Source organism: Lithobates pipiens, unplaced genomic scaffold (genome assembly GCF_037356315.1).
Source record: "Lithobates pipiens isolate NorthernLeopardFrog02 unplaced genomic scaffold, aLitPip1_a1.2 Scaffold_8, whole genome shotgun sequence".
In the NCBI taxonomy this organism is placed as follows: Eukaryota; Metazoa; Chordata; class Amphibia; order Anura; family Ranidae; genus Lithobates; species Lithobates pipiens.
In genome coordinates this window covers 298,701,449-298,724,709 of record NW_027507903.1, presented here as the reverse complement: position 1 = coordinate 298,724,709, position 23,261 = coordinate 298,701,449, and the positions used below count along the sequence as shown (strand labels likewise).

The 23,261-nt window shown below is 44.4% G+C and overlaps 1 protein-coding gene across 1 annotated transcript in view; it reads left to right on the top strand.

The window, feature by feature from the left end:
* The first annotated feature begins 431 nt into the window (after window positions 1–431).
* LOC143960672 (epithelial sodium channel subunit alpha-like) overlaps window positions 432–23,261 on the top strand; it is a 70,190-nt gene continuing 47,360 nt past the window's right edge. Inside the window, exons 1-3 of the mRNA XM_077469471.1 lie at window positions 432–1,042; window positions 18,149–18,273; window positions 20,103–20,266. Coding sequence (XP_077325597.1) covers window positions 546–1,042; window positions 18,149–18,273; window positions 20,103–20,266 — 786 coding nt within the window. The 5' untranslated portion in view covers window positions 432–545. The remainder of the gene's footprint in view (window positions 1,043–18,148; window positions 18,274–20,102; window positions 20,267–23,261) is intronic.

Here is a 23,261-nt window from a genome sequence, read left to right as displayed (position 1 = left end):
CTATTTTATTTTAATTTTTTTACTATGTACGGACTACTCTTGAAATGAGGCACATCTGCTTCTGTTTACCAACCCATATTAGTTGTGCCCTTTTCTTTCATACTTCAGTTTTTTTTATTTACCGTATTTACAAAGTCACTAAGAGCACTCATTAATCATAATTGTTTGTTACGGTTATTTCATTCTCCTGAAATTATGACATTAAAACATCATTGTTATCTCTTTCTGAAGCAAGTAAATAGATTGGTACTCCCCGTACTGGGACTGCTGCAAGATTATTTAAAGCCGCTTTCTCTTTCTTTTAATTACCTGACCTCTAATTAACAGCAAGGTAGGATCTCCAGGGATGGATCGCTTTGCTAATTGGGTTATTTAAACCATAGACTTCCTGACTTCACTGACCAGTAAGCTCTCGGTACTGGCAACTGAGTTTCTAAATCCGAATCAAGCGGTGATGATAATTTAGAGCAATCGCCAACTTTACCTATGCCATTTCATCTATAGGCTTATGATTTAATGCACTGGGCATCTATAACTGCTTACACATGACCTGGCAGAAGGGCACCTCTTTACGGTCAATTTGCAGCCGTACCCTACGTCATACCAGCGCTCATGGAGTGCCCAATATCATACATTCCCAGGATCGGTGGAGAAGTTGCTGTTGGACGACATTTGTGTTGCTGGTGCTAGGCTGTATGCTGTGGCAGTGCAGTCAGTTAACGGCTACCTATCTGCAATACCCAACACAAGAAAAGGTCACGCTTGTGAACAGCGCCAGGCTTCCTTTTCCAGCTGTAACATTTTGCAATCTTAATCGCGCCAGAATGTCACAACTTAACTTGTCAAAGTATCATTTTCTACAGGACTATTTGACAGATCCATCGCCAGATAACTATGAGGAGGGGGTGCACGGTCACGAACATGAAAGAAACTTTGCTTTTGCTTTGTCTCAGCTAAGTACCCAGGATCAGATGGAACTGGGACACCAACTAAAGGACATGCTGATTTCCTGCGTTTTTCACAATGAGGTTTGTAATGAAAGGTCAGTGAAGCATCTACTGAATATTTATAGATACCATTGTATATTTATTATTATTATTATTGGATCCCTAAATACAGTATAAATTACTCAGTGGTGAATGTAAAAAAGTTATTAACCCCTTCATGACCAAGGTCAAAACAAACTTTAACTCCCAAGCCCAATTTTGCAGCTTTGGCATGTGTTAGAAAAACTTTACATATCATCGCAACTACTTAGGGCTGGTTCACACTGCGGCGCCTTAGTGTATCCAAGCGGACTGCATCCTTGTTGTTTTTTTGTTTTGTTTTTTCCCAGGAGAAATTTGGGTTTTATTTGGTGGGAAAAAGTAATATATACCTCCTTATTTTTTTATCAAAGGAGAACTGGCCCAAATTTAATTTTTTTAAGTAAGCTGTATATTTGTATGCCATTGTGTGTTGGGCTGATGTTCATCTTTAACCACTTGCCGACCGCCGCACGACGATGTACGTCGACAGAATGGCACGGGCAGGCATATGGGCGTACCTGTACGTCCCTGCCTTCCCTGCCTTCCCCCCCGGTGCCAGCGGCGGTCGGTATCCGTTCAGGAGCGATCCGGGATGAGGGGGCGGCCATTCATTCATGGCCACCCCCTCGCGATCGCTCCTGACGAATGGAAATGCAGTGTGACATCACTTCCTCTCCTGTAATGTAAACACAGGCAGAGGAAGTGATGTAATCTCTCCTCGTGTCGGTCTTTTTCGTTCCGGCACCGAGGAGAGAGGATCGGTGAGTTGCACCGAACACTACACTAACAGTAGAACACGCCAGGCACACTTTTCACCCCCCTTCACCCCCCAATCACCCCCCCAATCACCCCTGCACCCCCAGTCACAGTGACACCAATTGAATTTTTTTTTCTTTTTTTATTATTGCATTGGTGTCATTTGTGACTGTAATAACTGTTAGGGCAGTTAGGGTTAGCCCCCTTTAGCTCTAGGGTACCCCCCTAACCCCCCCAATAAAGGTTTAACCCCGTGATCACCCCCCGTCGCCAGTGTCACTAATAAGCGATCGTTTTTCTGATCGCTGTATTAGTGTCACAGGTGACGCTAGCTAGGCAGGTAAGTATTTAGGTTCGCCGCAGCTTTTTATAGCGTCAGGGACCCCCATATACTACCTCATAAAGCCCCCTGATTGCCCCCTAGTTAACCCTTTCACCAGTGATCACCATATAACTGTTACAGGTGACGCTGGTTGGTTAGTTATTTTTTTTTTGTTTCAGGGCACCCGCCATTTATTACCTAATAAAGGTTTAACCCCCTGATCACCCGGCGGGTGATATAAGTTTGAGGGTCAGATAGGGTCTGCGTCGCCCCAGGCAGCGTCAGGTTAGTGCCAGTACCGCTAACACCCACGCGCAAAGCATACACCTCCCTTAGTAATATAGTATGTGATCAGATCTATATTAGCGTTGCCAGCATTTTAGGTTTCCCAAAACGCATTGTTAGCGGGATCAGCCCAGATACCTGCTAGCACCTGCGTTTAGCCCTTCCGCCAAGCCCAGCCCACCCAAGTGCAGTATCGATCGATCACTGTCACTTACAAAACACAACACACATAACTGCAGCGTTCGCAGAGTCAGGCTTGATCCCTGCGATCGCTAACAGTTTTTTTTGTAGCGTTTTGAAACAGTCGCTGACAGGCTAGGTGCTTTTTTACCTGTGAGTCTCACTAGTGTACCCCTAAATTTAGAGCCCAAAATGGCAAAGCGAAGGTACACTAGTGAAGAGGCCTACACGTTTCTGAGCATGACAGATAGTGAAGAGGACGTCACTCATCTGTCAGATTCAGGCTCAGAATACGATCCTGTAAAGGACAGCGGCTCCATGACAGATAGCTCTGACGACGGAGATGAGGTCCCTGTTAAGGACAGGTGTGCCCGATCCTGAATGTATTCTGTTGTTCAGGTGCAGGAACCGCAGGTCACTCGTATGGAGCAGAGACGTACTAGAGCCGCTCATCCTTCTGGTGAACTGACAAGCACCAGCGGCCTAGTACACCCTGGACGTACATCCAGCACTGCAGTAACACGTGGTGACGTGGCGAGTCCTATAAGTGCAGTTCAAGCTGGCAAGCACAAGTAGTGTCCCGCTGCCACCAAGACAAAGACAAAGACAGGCCCGTCGTACCCATAGTGCCCTTCCTGCAGAATTCGCCAATCCTAATTGGGTGCCCACCACTTCTGCAGAACCCGTACTTCCCCCATTCACTGGCCAACCTGGCATTAACGTGGAAACAGTTGATTTTACGACACTTGACTTTTACTCACTGTTTTTCACCGAAGATCTCTATAGATCTATTGTGGACCAAACCAATTTGTACGCTGGTCAACACATCGCCACTATTCCCTAGTCCGCCCTTGCCAGACAATGGAAACCAGTTACGGTTTCCGAATTTAAAATCTTTCTGGGCCTCTCCCTCAACATGGGCATAACCAAAAAGAGTGAGTTGCGGTCATATTGGTTCACTGACCCAATTCACCATATGCGCGTGTTCTCTGCTTCCATGTCCAGGGCACGATACGAGCAGATTTTGCGGTTCATGCACTTCAGCGACAATGAACTCTGTCATCCTCGTGGAGACCCTGAATACGATCGGCTCTACAAAATTTGGCCCCTCATAAACCACTTCAACCAACGTTTTGCAGACTTGTTTACTCCCCATCAAGTTGTCTGCGTTGATGAGTCCCTGATTAAGTTTTCTGGTCGCTTGTCATTCAAACAATACGTCCCCAACAAGCGTTCCAGATACAGGGTCAAGATGTATAAGCTCTGTGACAGGGCCACAGGCTATACACGTAGTTTTATGGTTTATGAGGGTAAAGATAGTCACGTAGAGCCGGAGAACTGCCCTGACTACATAGGAAGCGCTGGCAAGATAGTGTGGGACATGGTGTCACCCTTATTCGGAAAGGGGTACCACTTGTACGTGGACAATTATTACACAAGCGTGCCACTGTTTAGTCACTTGTTTGATCAGCAGATTGGAGCATGTGGCACCGTGCGACCTAATCGCCGGGGCTTTCCCCAGCGGCTTGTAGAGTCCCATCTTAGGCTGGGGGAGAGAGCCTGCTTGCGCAGTAATAATTTGCTCGCTATGAAGTGGAGGGATAATAAGAATGTTTTCGTTCTTACCTCCCTTCATGCAGACACGACGGTCCAAATTCCTACGGCGACTGGTATTGTGGAGAAACCCCTCTGTGTCCACAAATATAACCTTAATATGGGAGGGGTGGACCTCAATGACCAGTTGTTGGCGCCGTATCTAGTTGCCCGTAAGGCCAGACGCTGGTACAAAAAAGTGTCTGTTTATTTATTCCAATTGGCTATACTGAATGCCTATGTACTACACAAAGCTTCAGGACGGACTGGATCCTTCCTTAAATTCCAGGAGGATATCGTCAGAGCCCTTCTGTATCCAGGCGGTGCTCCACCTCACGTTCCCCAACCAGATGCAGTAAGCCGGCTGCATGAGAGGCATTATCCTTATGTCCTCCCGAGTACCCCTACCCAACGGGCCCCCCAAAGAACATGTCGTGTCTGCAGAAAGCGCGGATATAGGCGTGACTCCCGTCATTATTGTCCCCGCTGTCCTGACAATCCTGGTCTTTGCATTGGTGAATGTTTTGAACGCTACCATGAACTAGTTGAGTTTTAGAGTAGGGTACAGCATTGCACAGGCTAGGCACACGTTCACAGGGTCTCCCAAGATGCCATCGCATTTTGAGAGACCCAAACCGCTGGAACCGTTACAACGGAAGTGTGAGGCCGCGTACACACGGGCGGACTGTTCGCCCAACTTTGTTCGTCAAACAATCCGACAAACAGTCCGCTCAAAATTTGCATGAACGGACTTGACCACACACGATGAACGAACAGTCCGCTGAAAGCGTGCGCGATGACGTGAACGGCGCGTACGACGGGACTAGAAAAACAACGTCCTATACACTGCAATGCAACCTTCGGCCGTGTAAACCCTTTCTGAGTATGCGCAATACTTAGTCTGTCCAACTTGCCTACACACGAGCGGACTGTCCGCTGAAACCAAGTTTGGACGGACAAAACCAAGTTTCAGCGGACTGTCTTACGGAAATTCGGAAAAACTTTGTTCGTCAGACTGTCCGCTGAAACTGTCCGCTGAAGCCCACACACGAGCGGACTGTCCGCTGAAACACTGTTCAGCGGACAAAGTTGGGCGAACAGTCCGCCCGTGTGTACGCGGCCTTAAAGTTACATAAAAAAGTGTTTAAAAAAAAATAAAAAAGTAAAAAAACAAAAAAAACAAAAAAAACTAAAAAAATATAAAATCAAAAAACAAAAAATAGTTGTCGTTTTATTGTTCTCTCTCTCTCTATTCTCTCTCTATTGTTCTGCTCCTTTGTACTGTATTCTATTCTGCAATGTTTTATTGTTAACCATTTTTTGTTTTCAGGTACGCCATTCAGCTGTAGCGTGGATTTATTTATCTTGACAGCAACAGCGTTTGCTCCCACGATACGTAAAGCCGCGACTCCAGCGCTGTCGGAGGTGATTTCACCACCACAGTTAAAAAAGAGCATATATGCCGAAGCATGGGGGCATACGGGGTGGAGGAGCGATCTGCTCCTACCTTTTGCGGGAGGATGCCCCCATGCTTCGGCATATATATATATTTTAGGCACAGATTGTGTTAAATGTGTTATTTTTTGCTATTTTTTTTTGTATTTGCTTTGCAGGTATGGTAAGTCCTACTGTTATACTGTAATGTTACTTTGTTTTATTGTTAACCATCATTTGCTTAGCAGGTACGCCATTCAGTTGCAGCGTGGATTTATTTATCTTGACAGCAACAGCGTTTGCTCCCACGATACATAAAGCCGCGACTCCAGCACTGTCGGGGGTGATTTCACCACCACAGTTAAAAAAGAGCATATATGCCGAAGCATGGGGGCATAAGGGGTGGAGGAGCGATCTGCTCCTACCTTTTGCGGGAGGATGCCCCCATGCTTCGGCATATATAAATGGTGCATGTATGCCCACCATTAGAAGTGGGTGGATGAAGGGAGGTATCTAATGGTGGGCATACCCACCGATCAATATTTTTTTTTCGTTCAGCCCACAGGCTGCATGAAAAAAAAATTACAATATATGCCCAACCAGTTCCAGCAACATACTGGTATGTTGCTGGACTTTGAGTGCTTATACCAGAATGATGCCTGCAGGTTTAGGTATCATCTTGGTATCATTCTTTTCAGCCAGCGGTCGGCTTTTATGTAAAAGCAATCCTAGCGGCTAATTAGCCTCTAGACTACTTTTACAAGCAGTAGGAGGGAATGCCCCCCCCCGCACCATCTTCCATGGTTTTCTCAGGCTCTCCTGTCCCAACAGGGAACCTGAGAATGCAGCCGGTGGTTCCGCCAGCTGACCATAGAGCTGATCAGAGACCAGAATGGCTCCAATCATCTCTATGGCCTAAGACACCGGAAGCTATGAGCATTTCATGACTTAGATTTTGCGGGATGTAAACAGCGCCATTGGGAAATTGGGAAAGCATTTTATCACACCGATCTTGGTGTGGTCAGATGCTTTGAGGACAGAGGAGAGATCTAGGGTCTGATAGACCCTCATTTTTTCAAAAAAGAGTACCTGTCACTACCTATTGCAATCATAGGGGATATTTACATTCCCTGAGATAACAATAAAAATCATAAAAAAATATATATAAATGAAAGGAACAGTTTAAAAATAAAATAAAAAAGCAAAATAAATAATAAAAAAACAAAAAAAAACACCCCTGTCCCCCCCTGCTAAGGCGCAACGTCGAACGCAAGCGTTGGTCTGGTGTCATATGTAAACAGCAATTGCACCATGCATGTGAGGTATCACCACGAAGGTCAGATCGAGGGTACTAATTTTAGCAGTAGACCTCCTCCGTAAATCTAAAGTGGTCACCTGTAAAGGCATTTAAAGGCTTTTAAAAATGTACGTAGTTTGTCGCCGCTGCACGTTTCTGCGCAATTTTAAAGCATGTCGTGTTTGGTATCCATGTACTCGGCCTAAGATCATATTTTTTATTTCATCAAACATTTGGGCAATATAGTGATTTTTAGTGCATTAAAATAAAAAAAAGTGTGTTTTTTCCCCAAAAAAATGCGTTTGAAAAATCGCTGCGCAAATACCGTGTGAAAAAAAAAATGAAACACCCACCATTTTAATCGGTAGGGCTTTTGCTTTAAAAAAAACACTTCATGTTTGGGGATTCAAAGTAATTTTCTTGCAAAAAAAAATATTTTTTCATGTAAACAAAAAGTGTCAGAAAGGGCTTTTTCTTCAAGTGGTTAGAAGAGTGGGTGATGTGTGACATAAGCTTCTAAATGTTGTGTATAAAATGCCAGGACAGTTCAAAACCTCCCCAAATGACCCCATTTTAGAAAGTAGACACCCCAAGCTATTTGCTGAGAGGCATGTCGAGTCCATGGAATATTTTATATTTTGACAAAAGTTGTGGAAAAAAGACATTATTATTATTTTTTTTATTTTAGGCAGTGAGGAATGAAATCAAAAATGTACACCCTTAGAAATCCTGAAGGTGGTGCTTGGATTTTGGGGTACCGTACGCGGTTAGGCTCCCAAAAGGTCTCACACTTGTGGTATCCCCGTACTCAGGAGAAGCAACAGAATGTATTTTGGGGTGTAATTTTACATATAACCATGGCATGTTTGAGCAATATATCATTTAATGACAACTTTGTGCAAAAAAAATAAAGTTTGTAATTTTCCCGCAACTTGTGGCAAAATATAAAATATTCCATGGACTCAACATGCCTCTCAGCAAATAGCTTGGGGTGTCTACTTTCTAAAATGGGGTCATTTGTGGGGGTTTTGTGCCATCTTGGCATTTTATGGCCTTCAAAACTGTGAGGCCGCGTACACACGCGCGGACTGTTCGCCCAACCTTGTTCGGCAAACAGTTTCGGCAAACAGTCCGCTCAAAATTTGCATGAGCGGACTTGCCCACACACGAGCGGACTGTTTCAACGAACTGTTTGCCAAACAGTCCGCTCAACTTTTGAAATGAACGGACTCGCCCACGTAAGGAGGAGGCAAATCCGCCCATTTCGAGCGCGTGTACAGGTAGGCGGGGCCCGCGAAGGAGACGTCGCGGGCTCCGCCGCCTGGAATGGGCTTAAAGGGGAACCCCAACGCCGAAAAAAAATCGGCGTGGGGGTTCCCCCAAAGTCCACACCAGACCCTTGTCCGAGCACGCTACCCGGCCGGCCAGGAAAGGGGGGCGAGCGAGCGCGCCCCCCCTCCTGAGCCGTACCAGGCCGTGTGCCCTCAACATGGGGGGTGCCTTGGGGAAGGGGGGGCCGCGCGGCCCCCCCACCCCAAAGCACCTTGTCCCCATGTTGATGAGGACAAGGGCCTCTTCCCGACAACCCTGGCCGTTGGTTGTCGGGGTCTGCGGGCGGGGGGCTTATCGGAATCCGGGAGCCCCCTTTAAGAAGGGGGCCCCCGGATACCGGCCCCCCACCCTATGTGAATGAGTATGGGGTACAATGTACCCCTACCCATTCACCTGTGAAATAAAGTACAAAAAAAAACACAACACAGGGAAAAAATATTTTATTGCACAGCTCCGGGGGTCTTCCGTCTTCGGGGGTCTTCTCGCCGGACTCCTCCGCTATCTGTGTGTAGCTCTTTTACTAGCGGAGGAGTCCGGCTTTCTTCCTCCCCGCCGCCGGCCTCTTCTCCTGACTTCGGGGGTCTTGTCCCCCTCTTCGGTTCTTCTGCCGGGCCACCGCGCCTTCTTATAGCTCTTTTGCAGGCGGTGGCCCGGTCTTCTGTCGCCGCTGCCTTCCGTTCTTCTGTCGCCGCCTTCGGTTCTTCTGCCGGGCCACCGCGCCTTCTTGTAGCTCTTTTACAGGCGGTGGCCCGGTCTTCTGTCGCCGCTGTCGCCGCTGTCGTCGCCGCCGCCTTCCGTTCTTGCTCTTGTTCTTCTTCTTTTTCTTCTTCTTCTTCTCCTGGAGATGTTGACTCGACGAGCTCTCCGGCCGGAATGCCAGAGCCGCGCTGTGCGGTCACTTATATAGTGACAATGGGGCGGTGTCACATGGTATATGTCACATGGGTTGGTCACATGGTGACCCCGCCCCCTTACGATGTCATAGTCCCCATGTGACATCAACCCATGTGACATATACCATGTGACACCGCCCCATTGTCACTATATAAGTGACCGCACAGCGCGGCTCTGGCATTCCGGCCGGAGAGCTCGTCGAGTCAACATCTCCAGGAGAAGAAGAAGAAGAACAAGAAGAAGAACAAGAACAAGAACGGAAGGCGGCGGCGGCGGCGACGACAGCGGCGACAGCGGCGACAGAAGACCGGGCCACCGCCTGTAAAAGAGCTACAAGAAGGCGCGGTGGCCCGGCAGAAGAACCGAAGAGGGGGACAAGACCCCCGAAGTCGGGAGAAGAGGCCGGCGGCGGGGAGGAAGAAAGCCGGGCTCCTCCGCTAGTAAAAGAGCTACACACAGATAGCGGAGGAGTCCGGCGAGAAGACCCCCGAAGACGGAAGACCCCCGGAGCTGTGCAATAAAATATTTTTTCCCTGTGTTGTGTTTTTTTTTGTACTTTATTTCACAGGTGAATGGGTAGGGGTACATTGTACCCCATACTCATTCACATAGGGTGGGGGGCCGGTATCCGGGGGCCCCCTTCTTAAAGGGGGCTCCCGGATTCCGATAAGCCCCCCGCCCGCAGACCCCGACAACCAACGGCCAGGGTTGTCGGGAAGAGGCCCTTGTCCTCATCAACATGGGGACAAGGTGCTTTGGGGTGGGGGGGCCGCGCGGCCCCCCCTTCCCCAAGGCACCCCCCCATGTTGAGGGCACGCGGCCTGGTACGGCTCAGGAGGGGGGGCGCACTCGCTCGCCCCCCTTTCCTGGCCGGCCGGGTAGCGTGCTCGGACAAGGGTCTGGTGTGGACTTTGGGGGAACCCCCACGCCGATTTTTTTCGGCGTTGGGGTTCCCCTTTAAGCCCATTCCAGGCGGCGGAGCCCGCGACGTCTCCTTCGCGGGCCCCGCCTACCTGTACACGCGCTCGAAATGGGCGGACTTTCCGAGCGGGAACAGTTTGCTCATTTCGAAAGTAGCCTACACACGGGCGGACTGTTCGCTCAAACACAGTTTCAGCGGACAGTTTTTCGGAATTTCCGAAAGACTTTGTCCGTCCAACTGTCCGCTGAAACTGTCCGCTGAAAGCCCACACACGGGCGGACTGTCCGCCCAAACACTGTTCAGCGGACAAGGTTGGGCGAACAGTCCGCCCGTGTGTACGCGGCCTGATAGGTAGTAAGGAGTAAAATGACATATGTATGCCCTTAGAAATCCTGAAGGCGGTGCTTGGCTTTCGGGGCCCCGTACGCGGCTAGGCTTCCAAAAAATCGACCACATGTGGTATCCCCGTACTCAGGAGAAGCAGCAGAATGTATTTTGGGGTACAATTCCACATATAACCATGGCATGTGTGAGCAATATATCATTTAGTGACAACTTTGTGTAAAAAAAAAAAAATTTTTTTTTTTTTGTCATTATTCAATCGCTTGAGGTAAAAAAATAAAATATTCAATGGGCTCAACATGCCTCTTATCAATTTCCTTAGGGTGTCTACTTTCCAAAATGGGGTCATTTGGGGGGGGTTTGTACTGCCCTGCCATTTTAGCACCTCAAGAAATGAGATAGGCAGTCATAAACTAAAAGCTGCGTAAATTCCAGAAAATGTACCTTAGTTTGTAGATGTGACAACTTTTGCGCAAACCAATAAATATACAGTTATTGACTTTTTTTTTACCAAAGATATGTGGCTGAATACATTTTGGCCTAAATGTATGACTAAAATTGAGTTTATTGGATTTTTCTAATAACAAAAAGTAGAAAATATCATTTTTTTTCAAAATTTGCGGTCTTTTTACGTTTATATCGCAAAAAATAAAAATCGCAGAGTCAGTCAAATACCTTTAAAAGAAATCTCTATTTGTGGGAAAAAAAGGACGCAAATTTCGTTTGGGTACAACATTGCATGACTGCGCAATTACCAGTTAAAGCAGCGCAGTGCCAAATTGTAAAAAGACCTCTGGTCATTAGCAAAATGGTCCGGTCTGAAAGTGGTTAACCAGTTCCTGACCGGCGCACGACGATGTACGTCGGCAGAATGGCACGTGCAGGCAAACTGGCGTACAGGTACGTCCAGTTGAAATTGTCGCCCTGCGATTGCGTGCACGTCGCCGGCGTGCGCGTGTGTCGGTCGGGACCCCCGTGAGTCCGGTCGTGGGTCCCGCGGGGATACCCGCGATCGTCTCACGGGGAGGCTGAATGGGGAGATGCCGATGTAAACAGCATCTCCCCATTCTGCCTAGCAACAAGTGATACTGATCTCTGCTCCCTGTGATTGGAGCAGAGATCAGTGTTCACTAACACACAGCCCAGCCCCCCACAGTTAGTAACACGCCCCTAGGACACACTTAACCCCTACACTGCCACCCCCTGGGTAACCCCTTCACTGCCAGTGTCATTTACACAGGAATTAGTGCATTTGTATAGCACTGATTGCTATATAAATGACAATGGTCCCCAAAATGTGTCAAAAATGTCCGGTCACAATAAAAATCGCTGATCGCCGCCATTACTCGTAAAAAAAATTATTAATAAAAATGCCAAAAAACTATTCCCTATTTTGTAAACGTTATACATTTTGCGCAAACCAATAAATAATCGCTTACTGCGATATTTTTTACCAAAAATATGTAGAAGAATACGTATCGGCCTAAACTGAGGCAAAAAAAAGTTTTTTTATATATTTTTGGGGGATATTTATTATAGCAAAAAGTAAAAAATAATGTGCTTTTTTTCAAAATTGTTGCTTTTTTTGTTTATAGTGCAAAAAATAAAACCCGCAGAGGTGATCAAATACCACCAAAAGAAAGCTCTATTTGTGGGAAAAAAAGGACATCAATTTTGTTTGGGAGCCACGTCACACTACCGCGTAATTGTCAGTTAAAGCGACGCAGTGCCTAATCACAAAAAGTGGTCTGGTCTTAAGCCAGCAAAATGGTCCGGTCTGAAAGTGGTTAAAAAGATCAGAAATGATCACCTTGCAAAACAACCCATTTGGTTTAAAATAAGAATGCAAGGCAAAACATTTTTTTTATAGATATAGAAAATAAATTATAAATACCCTTTTCCCCCTTTTATAAGTGATCTGATCACATTCCCTCTGTTCTCAGCTCCATACGAGCTAGGAGAGGAGAGGAGAACCAGCAGCACACTGAGCGTGCCAGAGAATGGCTGTGCAGGGGAGGTGTTTCAGGACAAGTCTGATCCTTTTAGAAGAGCAGGCAGAGTTTTCAGCATAGCTATAGAACTGACCACGCTGTGTTCTCCTGCTTAGTGTTGTTAGTTTTTGAATGCCAGGGATTTCCCACAAAGGAAGCAATTCAAAGAGAACAGGATACTTTCTCATACAAGTACATGGTACAGCAGGCACATATCAGGTATATGAATTGTTGAGGTAACAAATGCTATAACTGGCCATTGTGTGATCATTCAACACTGTAAGCAATTTAAATTTATATAATTTTTGTTTCACATAAATAAAGCTTTCTTTTGACAGTCTTTCATTACCACTGTTTTTATTTTTTGCTTTGAACAAAAACGGAAAGTTTTGAAAAAAAAACGACATTTTCCACTTTTTGATATAAAATATATCCAATAAAATAAAATTTCTTGATAAATTTATGCCAAAGGTTATTCTGCTACATGTCCTTGGTAAAGAAAAATCCCAATATTGAAAAAATTTACTGATTCTGATGTACCGACTGCCTATGTCATTTCTTGAGGTCCTTAACCACTTTCAGACCGGACCAATTTGCTGGTCAAAGACCAGACCACTTTTTGCGATTCGGCACTGCGTCGCTTTAACTGACAATTGCGCGGTCGTGCGACGTGGCTCCCAAACAAAATTGACGTCCTTTTTTCCCCACAAATAGAGCTTTCTTTTGGTGGTATTTGATCACCCCTGCGGTTTTTATTTTTTGCAGTGATTCCTGTGTAAATGACACTGGCAGTGAAGGGGTTAACCAGTGGGTGGCAGTGTAGGGGTTAAGTGTTCCTAGGGGTGTGTTACTAACTGTGGGGGGGTTGGGCTTTCATTTAGTGAACACTGATCTCTGCTCCAATCACATGGAGCAGAGATCAGCGTCACTAGTTGCTAAGCAGAATGGAGAAATGCTGTTTACAACGGCATTTCTTCATTTGGCCGCTCCGTGAGACGATCGCGGGGATGCCCGCGGCGATCGAGTCCGCGGGTCCCACGACCGGACTCACGGGGGTCCCGACCAGCGCGGGAGCGCGCCGGCGGCAGCGCGCTCCCGATGGCAGGGCGGCAAATTTAAAGGGACGTACATGTACGCCCATTTGCCTGCCCGTGCCATTCTGTCGACGTACATCGACGTGCGCTGGTTGGCAAGTGGTTAATGTGCCAGGACACTACAAATACTCTCCCCCCACCAAAATTACTTTTTCTGGAAAGTAGACAGTCTGAGCTATTTACTAAGAAGTGTGGTAAGTTTTTTGAGGTTGCAAATTTTTCTTCAACATTTTTTGAAGAATTAAGAAATTAAATAAAATCTTTTTTTTTTCAATTTTTTTTTTACATACTGTCGCTAGTGCAGTACTGCATCATCATATGACTGATGTGTGGTGGTGATACTGACTGGTGACAGTATGTCATTTTTTTTCGGTGTAGTCATCGGTGTACCATAGTGACACTGTAAAAGGGGGAAAATCAGGGGTTTTTTTTTTTTGTTTTTTTTTACACTTTGATAGTTGTTACAGTGATGATCACTGTAACAGCAATTTTTTGATTAGTCATAAATGTTTTACATTCATAACAGCTGTGATTTACTTTTGTATGCTGTGATTGGCCCACAGCTATCACATAATACAGGGTGTTGTGATTGGCCCAGTTACCATGTGATAGTTATGGGCTTATCACAGCATCACTATAGGAGACACAGCTGTTATTAATAATTCATTCATAACAGCTTAGCGATCACATGATCCTCTGGTTTCTCAAAGCAGCCAAGTACCACAAGCCACTTTGTCCAGTCCACCAGCCCCTAAACAGGAAGAGGCAGGATCACATACATGTGTGTCATCCTGCCTGCTTGTGCTGCCCTGCCGCAGTAAATGTGCTGTCCAGACAGAGAGTCAGGGGTCTTGCAGTCTCATAGGGCAATCAAAAAACTCCCCCTACAAGCTTTACCAGTGCTTGGCTTGACACTGCTAAAAGTGATAAGACTGCTCTAACTGCTGATGCAAAAAGGTATTAAACAGTTTATATTTACTAAAATAATTGCATTTCAATGTTCTGTGTACTGTGGGAGACCAGATAAAGTGATTGCAGGGGCCTGGGTTTAGTAACACTTTTTTCGTTTATATCGCAAAACATAAAAAAATGGTGATCAAATACCACCACAAAAGAAGCTCTATTTGTTTGAATTTTTTTATTTTTTTTTAATAAAAAGGTAATTTGCATACAGGGTTGCATGACAGTGCAATTTCCAGTTAAAGTAGCACAGTGCTGAGTAGCAACACATGCTTTGGTCATGAAAGATGTGAAACCTTCCAGAGCTCAAGTGATTAATACAATGCCGTTTCCTATGTTTCCAAAGGCTTCCGTTATCCCCTTTTGCGTTATGCTGCTCCGAGGAGACTACAGCGTTAAGTTATTACATCATTAGGGGAGGTGCTCTTGCATTCCATGGAAAGCCCTGGCATGTCAATCAAAATAGTAGTCACGTCTAGGCTTTGCCCACACCTCCATGTGATCAGGAGATAATGCTTCGTCTATTCCAACCCACTGCTGGACTCATGTCCAGACAGTCTGTTTCCCATCTGCTAGCCTTCTCATTTTCACAGAAGTAAACAGACTGACGGTAGCATACAATGAAATTGAAAAATCAGTGAACAAAGGTATCTGCAGGTAATAAATGCAATATTAGATCTTTTATTCGAATAAAAAAATACTTTCTGTAATTATTTTTTTTTTTTTTAATATAACAAAATTAACCACTTCAGCCCCGGAAGGATTTACCCCCTTCCTGACCAGGCCCCTTTTTGCGTTATGCGAAGGAGGGAAGGGGGCTCTCAGTGGATCAAAAGATTCTAGTGTGGTGGTCTCATCCCTGATACATTTTGAACAAAAAAAATCCCCCTATATAAATGGGATTATAAGTGACCACCAACACCACACACAAATCAAAAACATAAATATTTTATTAACAAATACAGAACAAAAGATACACATAAATACATTAAAACCAGAGGGACCACTAAGCAAACAGTGTCCCAATGGTGTAGCAAAATGTTATAAACACATAATTACATAAAAAAAAAAAAAACAACCAATAAATATTAATAATACTCTAAGCTGATGGCCCCACACCCGACCCGTTTCTAGTTGCTGAAAACTTTCCTCAGGGATGAAGAGCAAAAAGTTGGGTGGTAAGTTGATAATTCTGAGATATTAAATCAAAGATAGATGTATTGGAACCATTCCATACAAATGCCTGTCATTGGTTTGTGTGGCTTTGTCCCAGACTGGTATTTGGCCATGACTACTTTCCTTTTGGTCCACCCCAATCTTCTGTGTAAAGAAAAAATGGGTTGCACAAATCTGTAGGTGCCTTAATTCTCATATACAAAAGGTTTTACTCAAAATAAGCAAAAAGCCTCAATAGGCTCAAAATTTACAAAGAGAATGTGCCCGCAGGAGAGGCTGAAGCCAGGGGCTTGGCAATGCGGCCCATAGATTAATTGACAAGTCACAGAGTGTTTCCATGTATGTGGCAAAGGGATGTAGCCTTTTTGCGTTATGGCACTGCATTGCTTTAACTGACAATTGCACGGTCGTGCAATGTTGTACCCAAACAAAATTGATGTCCTTTTTTTCCCCACAATTAGAGCTTTTTTAAAAACTAATTTCAGTTTAGGCCGATATGTATTCTTCTTCATATTTTTGGTAAAAAAAATTGCAATAAGTGTATATTGATAGGTTTGCACAAAAGTTATCGTGTCTACAACATAAGGGATAGATTTACGTCATTTTTATTATTCATTTTTTTTATTAGTAATGGTGACGATCTGTGATTTTTATCATGACTGCGACATTGCAGTGGACAGATCAGACACTTTTGATACTATTTTGGGACCATTGACATTTATACAGCGATCAGTGCTATAAAAATGCATTCATTACTGTGTAAATGTCACTGGCAGGGAAGGAGTTAAACACTATGGGGCAATAAAGGGGTTAAGTGCATTCCCTCAGCGTGTTCTAACTGTAGGGGGGATGGGCTCACTGGAACATGACAGAGATCACTGCTCCGACCGCTAGGAGCAGTAGATCCCTGTCATTTTGCTAGGCAGAACAGGGAAATGCCTTGTTTACATAGGCATCTCCCCATTCTGCCTCTCCCTGCCATGATCGCAGGCCTCCGGCAGACATCGAGTCCACGGGACCAACGCGCCCGCTAGCCGCAGATGACGGAGTGACGTACGGGTACGTCGTTTTGCACACCCGTGCCACCTTGCCAATATATATCAGCGTGAGCCGGTGGGCAAGTGGTTAAAGACATATTTACCAATAAATGACTATGTATACGTTTTAATAGTTTGATTGACAGATGGGTGTGTGTTATATAAAATAGACTCAGCATGATAGGAGGCATGGGACCTGTAGTTATATATTTTTTTTTCCTTTTGGGATAAAGGTTTTACATAATACATAAATAAAAGCACCCCTCTCAGTGGCAAATGGTTTGTGTTAACCTTCTAAATGTTACATCTGCTGAACAACTTGTTCTGTTGAAAAACAACAGACTTACTGGCCGGATCACCAGGTGAAAATAAAGAAAAGGAAATCTAAAAAAATAAACCTACCACCATTTGCTAAGCTGCAACATATAAAATGTGTGCTTTTGGGTTTCATACCACTTTAAGGCTAAAGTTTAGCACAAAATAAAAAAAATGCCTACAGCTTTAGTCACATCACTTACCTGGGCTTTTTTTCAGGGGGAACTTGGTGAAACTCAGTTCTGCCACCTCTGGCTCAGACCCTTTGGTGCCTGCTCACCACAATCACTTGTAAACACAGAAGTCTGGTTTCTGTGTTTACAAGTGACAGCTCTGCACTCTGTATATAATGCAATCCTGGTATTTAATGCCCCTTCAAGACCCTCCTACTTTTTTCGTGAAATTTGATTGAACACACCCACTATTTGATGTGATTTGGAGGGTGTGTATGGGGGGAGGGGTTTTGTGGGGCCGTGGTTAAGTTCCAGCACCTATTGTTTGAGAAAAAAAGCCCTGCCTATAATGAAGTACTGTATGTCCCACGGTTGTGCAGGGCAGTTCCTCTTCCTGTCTCTAAACAATGGACACTGCAATGGTAACAGCTTCAGGTCTTCAGGTAGAACAGCAGTACCGATGGTCTGATGGGGACATGCCCCCGTCTCATTCCTCCTCCCTTAAATAAGGTTCTTTCATTAAATATGCTGCTTGTAAGTTGTAACACAACCTGTGAATGGGGGAGGGTGTAATCAATCACAGGATTCTCTCCTGCATGCGCAGATCACGTCAGATGTCAACAATAAAGTAATGCAGATTTGCAAAGTTACTAAAGGTCAGATTTAAACAGTAGGACAAGGCAATTCAAGAGACGGCTTCCCTCGGCCGCCCCCGACCCTCGCAGGGAGAAGACAATGGCTGATTCCCCTGTCAGCACTGTCTGTGTTTATGGGGGAACCGTGCAAATTTCTCTCCTGCAACCACAGGTTGCAGGAAATAAATTTACACCATGTATGACCGGCCTCAGTAAGAAATGTGGGGGGGGGGGGGCAATCTTTCTATTATACCAGAAGAGATCCAAAACAGATCAGAAATGTCCATCTATCCTGAAAAACCTCTTTAGTACAAGTCTGAAATGTATACATTCCTGCATATGAACATTGTAAATTTGTTACATATTTCCTTTTGTGCTTTAGCTATTTCACCACTTTCTTGAACCCGAAGCTTGGAAACTGTTACACCTTCAATGGACCGAATTACCCATCATCAAGAATTCAAGAAACAGATGTTTTAAATGCCACCAAAGCCGGCTTCAGTTATGGTGATTACAACATCAGTGTTCAATGCCTAACCCATATGTGACCTGTGTTATAACAGGTGCACTTTTGCTGAAAAGATTACTGTGCAGATTATATACAGACTGGATATATTATGTTGTATGACAGCTTTTTTTTCTTATTAGTGGGAAGGGCCCTGGGTGCAATGTTAATATGTGGAGTGGTCATGGTGCATTAGGAGTTTCAGCTACTTCACTCTCCTGCAGTGGCACTCCTGTCAGAAGGAGCAGATGCCTCTATAGTCCCTGGAGGGAGGATTGTTCTCTATCCTCCCTCCAATAGCAGCTTACTGTGGGAGGAAGAGGGTAGGTGCCCACTGAGGACACTCCTCCATCTCAGTGAGGCTCCACTGGGGAGTGAGGGTGGACTGGCCTTCTTCCTGTCTCCCTTTGTCATGTGACATATCACATGACCCTAGATAGGAAGCTTTCCCAGCTGCATTTTTTCCTTTCAGTGACACCCCTGACTCAGGGACATTTTTTTTCCTTTAAGTGACACCCCTGATACAGGGACTTTTTTTCTTCCATTGAAACCACCAATGCAGTGGCATTTTTTCCTTTTAGTGTTATCACTGACTCTTGGACTTTTTTTTTCTTTTCAGTGACACCACTGGCTCAGGGATGGTTTTTCCTGCCAGTGGCACCACCAATGCAGCGGCATTTTTTCTTCCAGTGACACTACTGATGTAGGAGCATTTTTTCTTCCAGTGACACCACCAATGCAGTAGCATTTTTCATTTTGGTGACATCACCAATGCAAGTGCATTTTTTTCCAGTAATGCAGGAACATGTTTCTTTCCAGTGTCACTACTACCAGACATTTTTTCCTTTCAGTGATACCCCTGATGCAGGGACTTTATTTTTTAATTTGCAACTGTGTAGCACAGTTTGCCATCTTTGCCTTGGGCACTGGGTGACCCTGTCCCGTAACTGAGTATATGTTAACCCAGTCAATAAAATATTAAACAAAAACTTTAACATTTATTCATTATTAAAGGGGTTGTAAAGGTTCGTTTTTTATTTTCTAAATAGGTTCCTTTAAGCTAGTGCATTGTTGGTTCACTTACCTTTTCCTTAGATTTCCCTTCTAAATGTTTTTTTTTCTTTGTTTTCTTTGTCTGAATTTCTCACTTCCTGTTCCTCCTCAGTAAGCTATTCTGGCTTACTAATAACCACTCGGATGATGGTGTGAAGTTTACTGAGGAGAAACAGGAAGAGGGAAATTCAGACAAAGTAAAGAAAACATTTAGAAGGGAAATCAATGGAAAATGTAAGTGAACCAACAATGCACTAGCTTAAAGGAACCTATTTAGAAAATAAAAAACAAAGCTTTACAACCCTTTTAAGAAGTCCTTCTTGTTCTCCATATGTTTTTTCCCCTCTTGACATACACATTAAATCTGCACTTTTACTTAAAATAATACCTGCCAGTTCTGCTAAGAAGGTCTTTGTACAATCACCTCCTCCAACAGTGCACAACACTAGGACCCTGTTTTGTCACATGTTGCATACACTTCTAATTGAGTGCATGTATGTAGGCAGGAAGTGGCTGCAACAGAACTGCAGGAGATCTGCATAGCTGATATGCAACAAAGAGTAAAAAAGTTGGGGTTTGCATCTATTTAATGCCCCCCTTTACCCTCCAGATTATATGTTTATAGACAGAAGAACTGTGTTTCCAGTCACTGGAAACAATTCTGTATTGCAGTTATTTTAGGTCAGAAGCTCCATATGACCATTCTTGTGAATATACTGGTAAATAAATACCTATGCTGCCAATACAATAATATGTACATTGCTTATGTCACTGACAGGTCTGACTATGGAGCTTTATATTGAGCAGAATGAATATATGAGTAATGTGAGCACAGCGGCAGGACTGCGAGTAGTTCTGCATGGACAAGGGAAGATGCCATTCCCTGAAGATGAGGGAGTCAACATTCCTCCTGGGCAGGAGTCAGACATTGGAGTTGTGAAGGTATGAAATGACTCTTTGTAAACTGCTCCAAGACGAAGAATGTTCCAAAGCTGATTGTACTAACTGAGTTTAAAGCTGAACTCCAGGCAGATATAAAATGCACAAGTAATGCAAATCTGTAATCCTTGAGGATACATGCACACGGACAGTGAGAGGTGAAAGTACGTTTTTCCCAGTCTTTTCCAATGCCTGGACAACAGCAGGTGGCACATACAGCTTGGTTAAAGAATTGACTAGTTATACACACTTGTTCTTGTGTAAACACTGATACTCCTTTGATTTGGCATTTACCCATACATGCACATATGACATATTTCCCAATTGTGAAACTTCCACATTTGGGAAATATGTCATTCATACATCTGCAGGCAGATGACAATACAAAAAGCGTATTTGCATTTACATGAGTACAAGTGCATATGGGTATGCATAGAAGTGCATAGCTGTATGCATAGAAGTGCATACAGCTATACACTTCTATGGCCAGCTGAATGCATCTTAAGACACAGCAGAACTCAGAGAGCTGGAGGGAGATGCAACAAAAGGAGTAATTAAATGTACTGTAGTGCAAAGAGCACACCGATAGGAGGAAGAGCAATGTGATAAATGGAAGTGAATAAATGAAATGTAATATGGCAAATGCTATCAAACAAGGCATAAATCAATGAGCAGGCAATTACACAGTATTAGGGGCACTAACATGAATGAATGCTCAATGACTCACTAGCTGGCACTCAAAAGACTTTAGCACATTAAACTGAACTGTAACGGGTGCAGCCAGATTTTCTAGAATGGTATAAATGAACTCAGAAGTATAATAGGGCTCTTGCGTGTTTGCTGTACATACATTCCCAATAGCTGGTGGGCGTATGCATTTCTAGTGTAAGGGTACCCCAGAAGGTGGCAGTAAATACCTAGCACCTAATGGTTAATGTTGGCTGGCTTTCGGTGGGGCCCTTCTTTACGTGGTGCAGTGTCCCATTAAGAGTGTTAATGGTGAATATAGCTGAGTGGCTGCGCAAAAGCAGTTTCTAAGGCATTCACTGTGTGTGGTAACCATGTGAATAGGTTCAGCATTGTGTGGTGGGCAGTGAACACACAGAGTGTAGAAAACTTCAGCAAATACAACAGGCCCAATGGGGAGCACACCCAACCAGAGCCACTTACAACAGAGAAAGCAGGGGATTAGTGATATGCAGACTGGAAGATGCACCTAACACAAGGAGCAGAATGCGGCCTAGCCATTCCTCATCCAATAGGGAAGGCTTCCTGAGAGATAGACATAGGCCCTGCACTGTCCCTACTCCTTGGGAACCTTTCCCTATCTCTAAATATTGTCCCTGACAGATGATCCTTTCTCTACTCTAGCTACTCACAAAAAGCACACCAAGCCTGGGTGCCAGGGTCTTAAATAGACAGTGCCATACTCAAGATGGCCACCAGAAACACATGGGGTGCCAACATCCAATTGAATAGCTGCCTCCGAGGAAATCATAGAGGAACCAAGTTCCTATCGCCCAGCATAGACAGGTTGATGAAGAAACAGACCGGTTTTGAAATGTGTCCCGTGTCTACAGCACATGTGCCTACAGAGACGTTGGGGATTCCAGTTCCGGGTTGAACACTATTTGCAGTTGCAGTGTCAACAGCTTCTTCCATCTTCAGCACGTTTCATCCACAACCGGGTGGTTCTCTGGGGCTGCCCCTCAGGCATTTCTGGCTCCCAAGTCACCTTTATGCCATGCACTACACATGCATACTTTTGTGAGCGCATTTCCATTGTTCAATAAATTTCCATTTAATTTTTAATGCTATACTATGAGGTTGCACTGTTGTTGGAATGAAGTGAAAATCAATGTAGAATGTTTAGGCAGTTTGATTAGCCACGCTATCTGTAAACGTGCTGATTTTAAAAGCAGTCAGTTCTTGATTCTGCCTTGGTCAGTGGTCAATGTGCTTTTAAGCTGTAGCCCCATTTTGTACAGGTAATGTAAGCTCCTTACAGACATATGTCTTCTATTTTATAGCTTAAAATGTAGCTTACCCAACAGCAGGACTATGGCCATTTACTGAAAATATGGCACGGTAACCCCTGCTTTCTCATTATAATGGCCATTGCAGTCCTTCTCATTCTCAACTGCTTTTGAACCCAGCAATAAATGTAGTCCAATGAATACAAATAATGCATCAAAAAGATTTCTACCTTTTTTACTTGAGATGACATTCAGCAGCTAGCACATTTTGCCTTTCAGCATCCCAGCATCCCAACTTCCCTCTACATTACCAATTTTAGAGCCTTACATAGTTACATAGTAGGTAAGGTTGAAAAAAGACATTAAGTCAACCTATGTGTGTGATTATATGTCAGTATTACCTTGTATATCCCTGTATGTTGTTCAGGTGCTTATATACTAGTTTTTTTGAAACTATCGATCCCCCCAGCTGAGACCACCACCTGTGGAAGGTAATTCCACATCCTTGCTGCTCTTAAAGTAAAGAAGCTTCTACGTAGTTTAAGGTTAAATCTCTCTTTTCTTCTAATTTTAATGAGCGGCCACGTGTCTTGTTAAACTACCTTCCCTCCCTTACCATTTGTGCATTCACAACAAATGTTTAGTTAATGTCTCAAAACAATTCAATGATTTGAAAAAAATGCAAATGAAACTCTGTCCCCAACAAGCCACACCAAAAATGGTGCACTGTTTCACCTTTAGTACAAAGGAGGACAAAGAGGGGAGGTGTAATATCCTCATTGGTTCGTCATGGCACAGTGAGCAGGATAATGCTATTTATTACACTGATGGGCAATATGCTGCATGTAAATGCACTGCCATTGAGATATGAGCGGCATGTAACAGCTAAAACTGTTGCTTCCACTCCATGTCAACTGGTGGTCTTGTGAGAAAATGGAAGTGGATCCCTACAGGTCCTCAGGAATAAAGGTCTAGTCCCAGTTGGGGCCCAGTTCCTATGCCAGTGATGGCGAACCTTGGCA